Source organism: Cyprinus carpio, chromosome B21 (assembly GCF_018340385.1).
Source record: "Cyprinus carpio isolate SPL01 chromosome B21, ASM1834038v1, whole genome shotgun sequence".
Lineage (NCBI taxonomy): Eukaryota > Metazoa > Chordata > Actinopteri > Cypriniformes > Cyprinidae > Cyprinus > Cyprinus carpio.
This window is the reverse complement of record NC_056617.1, coordinates 11,048,598-11,055,122: the sequence shown is the minus strand read 5'-3', so window position 1 is coordinate 11,055,122 and position 6,525 is coordinate 11,048,598. Positions and strand designations below refer to the sequence as shown.

Genomic DNA, 6,525 nt, shown 5'->3' with positions numbered 1-6,525 from the left:
TACATGTCATTTGCTACATCATCACTGTTAAAAGTGACCATTTTCAAACAGGTTTCCTCAAACACTCCGCCCATCTGTCCTTGGTCAGACAAACAGGTAACCCCGCCCCAATCTCACACCACTGGCTGAGCTGTTGCCAGACAGATTGGATGCTCAAAAAAACAGAGCAATGTTTTGACAGCATCACAAAGCCACAGGCACAAACAGTGTTACACTTTTAAGGATAATTTTTTTATTATTATTATTTTGTGGGCCAATTAATAGAAAGCATTTCAACAATAAAAACAACAACACACTAAACATTTAAACATATATATGCATGTATAGGTTTACACTAGATTCCTGAATAAACAGACATGTCTACATAGATAATCAGCAGATTTATGCTTATGCTAAGTGTATATATATATATGTATATTTTTTTTTTGTTCACCCATGTGGCTCAGAGTGCACTATTCAGATGCTTTCAGCCACATACAAATTCAGTAATACTAAGCAGAGACTGTGGGTGGCACTGTTTCTATGGTGATCAGCCCAGAGCCCTCCCTTCTCTCTCTTCCTCTAACGCAATCTGTCTATGATTGGTTGCTGAGGGTTAAGAAAGCAGACCAACATCTTTACCCACAATCCTTTGCTCTATACAGACAGTTAAGCTAATGTGCACCGGGAAATTCAGCAGTGAAGGCATGGCAAATGCATTCTCCATTCTGCTCATCCGCTCCTATGATAAGGGTGAGTCCCCGTTTCCCTAAATATTCATCCTCAGTCTTTATATGGTGGTGGGCTTCCTCTTATACAAAGCTTTTATATATTAGTATGATATCACAAGAATATTTAATAGGAAATGAAGATAAAGCAACATGCCTTTTGACACATTCATGTCATGCTATTTATCTCATGACATCATTTTTGGATTTTAGACAATTTAGAAATTATGATACAACACTGAACTGGTAAACAATTCATTTGTACATATTATCTGAACTCATACTGCCCTACTACAATTAAGACATATCTTACATAAGACCTCGTTTTGCTAAGGACCACATACGAAGGTTTGTCTGTTATTCACTATTTACTCATAAAGTATGACTCATAACTGAGTTCATATAAAGCGGACCGAGATCTCTATCTATACAACCTGCCAGACCTGATAACAACAACTGTACCGTATGTCAACAATTAGGAAGAAAGGACAGAAAATACATTATTCTTAACCACACAATCATTATTCTACCAGACGACGAGGCTCACAGTTCACAGAATAAACTGAGAGATTGCCTGAACTGGCCCTTTGTTATTTATTGACACAATAGTAATAATGGAAATGAATGGAAACACACACACACACACAGACAACAGTATAGGACAAAACATACTATACAATACCCAAAATAAATAAATAAATAAATAAATACATGAATAAATACAAACTTGCACATTGCTAAATATAACAAATATTAACTGAGTTACAGTATATGATTAAATAGTATAATAAAATTGTATAATACCACCATTGTCTGGTTTCAATTCAAATTCAAATTCATATTTTACACAATTTGTCAAAGTATAAATGCCATACATCCTGCAAGTAGCATGAACAACAGCATCTTCAAGTCATTGTGAAATTTTGTCACTACACATGCCATTGAACATCTCTGCATTGCCAGCAACAAAAAAAGAGATGATTCTAAAAGTAGTTCATTATATAACTCATTTAACTAGTTCAGATGAAACAGTGATTCTACTGTTTTCATTATTTTTCATGGAACGATCTGATGTGTAAAATGTTTTCGCTCAGTTTGAGAAGAACCAGTAAAAGACGACTTATGCCTTTGCCCTGCTATTGCTTTTTAATGTAAATTGATTTAAAATGAGCTAAGACAATTAAGAGAAAGCATTCAGACACTTTACAAGTAAATCTAGTGTATGTATTTCAATGCATAAATCTTAAAACATGTCTTACGTAATGCTATCTTACATGATGCTATCTAAATTCCAGCACAATTGCATGACAATGCAAATGTCTTTTTAAAAGATTGACTCTTTAAGCCTTATTGTCATGATGCCCAGATATTGCTCAATGCAGAGCATTACAAACTAACATATGTTTAACCCAGGAGGGACACAACACTTCTGCCTTTTCTTCTTACAGACTATGAAAATGACTGATGTTGGAAAGGGGGACTGCCGGAAGGTTTTTGCATACTGAAGCATGGACTTACACCCCTTCTTTTCGTTTAGCCGGTGGGAGGCGAGGTATAGAGAGGTTAGTTAATAAATCTAAGCAGTTTTGGTCATTTTATAGCTTGTCCCTTTAAGAAGACACTTATTCAGGTGAGTGTTGTACTTAATAGTTGCTCATTTATATTGTTATTTGTCTTAAAATTCAAAAACACAATGAGCATTTATCTACCTTGGCAGAAGAGCAGCTATAAAGGAAAACAAAATAGTTTACTGATGTTAATGCCAGTTCAAACATAGACCTATAAACTTTATGAGACGCCATCATGGAGAACAGTTTCATATCTAAGTGGTGATTTTATGACACTCCAATAAAAGGCAATTAGGAGATAAATAGCATACATATTGCTTTGATCAGAGACCATTGTCTGGCACATCCAAATCTACAGCAGATGCGTGACACAATGACGGATTTAATGGAACAAGGAATCAAAAAGAAATGGTTGGTGAGATTTTTCTGTGAACTAATTAGTAACTGGACATTTTTACTCAGGAATTGCTCTGAACAGTGCACAGATGTGTATGCAATTTGTGGAGTTTTATTAATGATTATAAAAGGTCAGGGACTTTAACATCATTGACATCATAAAAAAGCTGTATTAGAATAATACTTTGTGCATAAAAGTCCTAATAATAATGAATGAGATGTAGGTGAGATGTAAAAACAAGCCTTTGTTTCCTGGTTTCGCTCTAGCCTTTAGCTTTAGAGGCTTTGATAAGAAAAGTATGTGAGAATCTTTTCTAATGATTGGTAAATGCTGTCCCTAGCAGTAAATCCTCTCAAACACTGATTGGTGTATAACCTTAGATAATCGTGTTAACTTGCTTGACTAATTATTGACTTTCCCACAGAAACAGCTAAAAACAGAAAACGCAGAAACTGTTTTCCATTCACACTTGCTCCAAGCAAAACGATTAATCAGTTACCCCTATTTAACAGACATCCAGTTTGATCTTTAAAGGAGATCACACACTGATCAAAGGTCTTTGTCCCTTTTTCAGGAGCTGTCTTAAAAGCCTCATCAGTGCATGGGTCCTTCATCACTGGAAGCCATGGAGGACCTAAACTCTGTGACTGTGGGCCCACTAAAGCGTAGAGTACAAGAGAGGAAACGGATTCGTGAGATTATCAAGACCAAGTTGCAGCGAAACCTCTCTTGCTCAGGATCGAAACTGAAGAGGACTCTCACAGGCTTCTTCCCCGTAGTGAAATGGCTTCCGAAGTACAAGGTGAAGGACTATATATGGGGAGATCTGATGTCTGGGATCATAATTGGCATCATATTGATCCCTCAAGCCATTGCGTACTGCCTGCTGGCTGGCTTGGATCCCATCTATGGCTTGTACACATCGTTTTTTTCAAACATCATTTACTTTTTCATGGGAACGTCAAGACATGTTTCTGTGGGCATCTTCAGCCTCATGAGTTTGATGGTTGGGCAAGTTGTTGACCGAGAGGTCTACCTTGCAGGATTTGATTTGAATGAAGACAGTACGAAAAACGCATTTGGGTTAAATGACACTGGCGAAGCTAACACTACTCTGGTCAACTTGAAGATCATGGCACTGAATATGGAATGCGGAAAAGAATGCTACGCCATTAGCATTGCCACAGCTTTAACATTTCTTGCTGGAATCTACCAGGTACGTACATTTTCTTAAATTACATCTGCAAATCACCACACAAAGATGCAAGTGCTGTAACCATCAAACTTAAGCAAAATTAATTTAAATAAATGTGAGTGAGAGATTCAAAGGAATTAAGAAATGCACTTGTATGTCACTCCTGCGCTGCTCTCACACAATTAAACCTGCACAAAGAATCATGGGAGGAAGTGTCTCTCAGTTGTACCCTTCAAAATCATTTCAAAGTGTCCTCTGAAGTGGCCCATTTTGAGCACTTGGTTTGGAACAACCCTTCAGTATGTGGGTCATGATTGCATTACTTCTAAGTGCCCTTTGGAGAAAGATTTATCCCATTTGGAACACAGCGAATGCCATCTTCCAATTCCATGTATATTATATTTATAAATAAATAAATACATAGTACACCCTTCATTCAGTACGGAAATGAAATGTCATGTCCTTTATTAAAAAGTGTATTGTATTTTCTCCTCAGGTGCTGATGGCCATTCTCAGGCTGGGGTTTGTCTCGGTTTATCTGTCTGCTCCTATGCTTGATGGCTTTGCCACTGGTGCATCTTGCACTATCCTCACTGTCCAGGCAAAGTACCTGCTTGGCCTTAAGATCCCTCGACACCAAGGCTACGGCACAGTGGTGGTCACTTGGATCAACATCTTCAAGAACATCCACCAAACCAACTTCTGTGACTTAATAACAAGTGCCATCTGCATCATAGTGCTGGTTGCAGGAAAAGAGATCCAGGATCGCTATAAGGACCGTTTGAAGATCCCGCTGCCCACAGAACTGGTCGTAGTGGCAGTTGCCACAGTAGTTTCCCACTTTGCTGATCTAAACGGACAGTTTAGCTCCAGTATCTCAGGTGCCATTCCAACTGGTTTCATTCCGCCAAAGGTGCCCAGTGTTGAACTGATGCCCCGTGTAGCATACGACGCCATTCCTTTAGCTGTCATCAGTTTTGCTTTTACCGTTTCTCTGTCTGAGATGTTTGCTAAAAAGAATGGTTACACAGTTAGGCCCAACCAAGAAATGATAGCAATTGGGTTCTGCAATATAATTCCTTCATTTTTCCATTCTTTCACTACAAGTGCCGCCCTGGCAAAAACTATGGTGAAAGACTCAACAGGTTGCCAGACTCAGGTCTCCAGTGTAGTGAGTGCCTTTGTGGTTCTTCTGGTCCTTCTTTTCTTTGCACCATTTTTCTATGCCCTGCAGAAATGTGTCCTCGCCTGTATCATCATCGTCAGTCTCCGGGGCGCCCTGCGCAAATTTTTAGACGTCCCTAAGCAATGGCGTCAAAGCAAGATTGAGGCAATTGTCTGGTTGGTAAGCATGAGCTCAACTGCTTTAATTAGTGTAGAGATTGGACTGCTGATTGGTGTGGTCTTCTCTATGATCTGTGTGGTGGCCCAGACTCAGAATCCTAAGGTTTCGTTACTGGGACAAATTGAACAAACCAATGACTATGAGGACATGGAAGAGTATGATAATCTTTCACCTGTTCCAAAGGTGAAGATCTTTCGTTTTCAAGCACCTCTCTTCTATGCCAACAAAGACTTCTTTTTAAAATCTTTATATAAAGCAACTGATCTTGAGCCATTCCTTGAAATAACCCGCAGAAGAAAACTGGAGAAAAAAGCTAGAGAAAAGACTGCGAAGAAGACAGATAGAGTAGATGAAACAAATGGAGATGTAAGTGTAAGCTTGATTTCACAAAACATTGATTTTCATACGATCATCTTAGATTGCTCCTGCATCTCCATTATAGACACAACAGGAGTAAGCACCTTCAAAATGGTTTTAAAAGACTATAAAGAAGTTGGCGTGAATGTAATTCTAGCTTGCTGCAACACACCAGTAATAGATTCTTTAAGGAGAGGGTCTTTCTTTGGGGCTGGTGACCAAGATATGGAACAACTGTCATTTCATACCATCCACAGTGCTGTTGGTTTTGCTACTCATATGACACAACCGGTTAATGACTCGTCTGTGTAATGTATCCACAAATGGGCCTCAAGAGCTGAAGAACATATTTTCTATTAAAACACATGAAACATGATATTCAGCACTTGGAAATGATAAATGTTGAATAAGATAGCACACAAATTCCACTCCTGTTAGAATCAGAACTGAATATGAACATTTTGAATATTCTGCTGTACAAACTCAGGGGTTGTTATTATACACACTGGAAGACAAAATTGCATTTATGTGTCATATTAATTTTTTTTATGTTTATCAAAAACTACAAGAAAATCAAATAAAAACAATTACTTTGTGGCATATTTCTGAGCCCTCAGAAATTAATTTAATACCATTTTAAATGAAAACAAGACTGATTTCCTGTTTGACTGGTGCAAAACCTGCTCTTTAATTGTCAGAAGAAGAAAAAAAACATCTTCACACATCAGCAAATAATACCATGAGAAGACAATACAGATATGTGATTTAAAGTTGTCTGTTATACTGCCTTTAAAATGTGAAAATGTTTCATGGTGTTCTTGAGGAAATAAAGTATAGGACAAATTTAACCTGGAGATGTGATTATATTTTAAACCAGTGTCAATAACTACTATTTGGACTCCGCCATTTGGATACACTGTTGCCTCAAGGTTCATGCTTGTTTTCAGCTTTCCACA

The 6,525-nt window shown here is 37.9% G+C and overlaps 1 protein-coding gene across 3 annotated transcripts; it reads left to right on the top strand.

Moving 5' to 3' along the window:
* The first annotated feature begins 608 nt into the window (after positions 1-608).
* Positions 609-6,417, top strand: LOC109045243 (sulfate anion transporter 1). 3 transcript variants are annotated; one of them, XM_042748160.1, is made up of 4 exons: positions 609-732; positions 2,156-2,269; positions 3,247-3,888; positions 4,364-6,417. In XM_042748160.1, the coding sequence occupies exons 3-4, from the start codon at positions 3,274-3,276 to the stop codon at positions 5,879-5,881; spliced, it is 2,133 nt and encodes a 710-aa protein (XP_042604094.1). In that variant the 5' UTR covers positions 609-732; positions 2,156-2,269; positions 3,247-3,273; the 3' UTR covers positions 5,882-6,417. The 3 variants fall into 3 exon arrangements, with proteins under 3 accessions (XP_042604094.1, XP_042604095.1, XP_042604096.1); XM_042748161.1 differs by lacking the exons at positions 609-732; positions 2,156-2,269 and adding an exon at positions 2,314-2,337; XM_042748162.1 differs by lacking the exons at positions 609-732; positions 2,156-2,269 and adding an exon at positions 2,476-2,686.
* Positions 6,418-6,525: the final 108 nt, after the last annotated feature.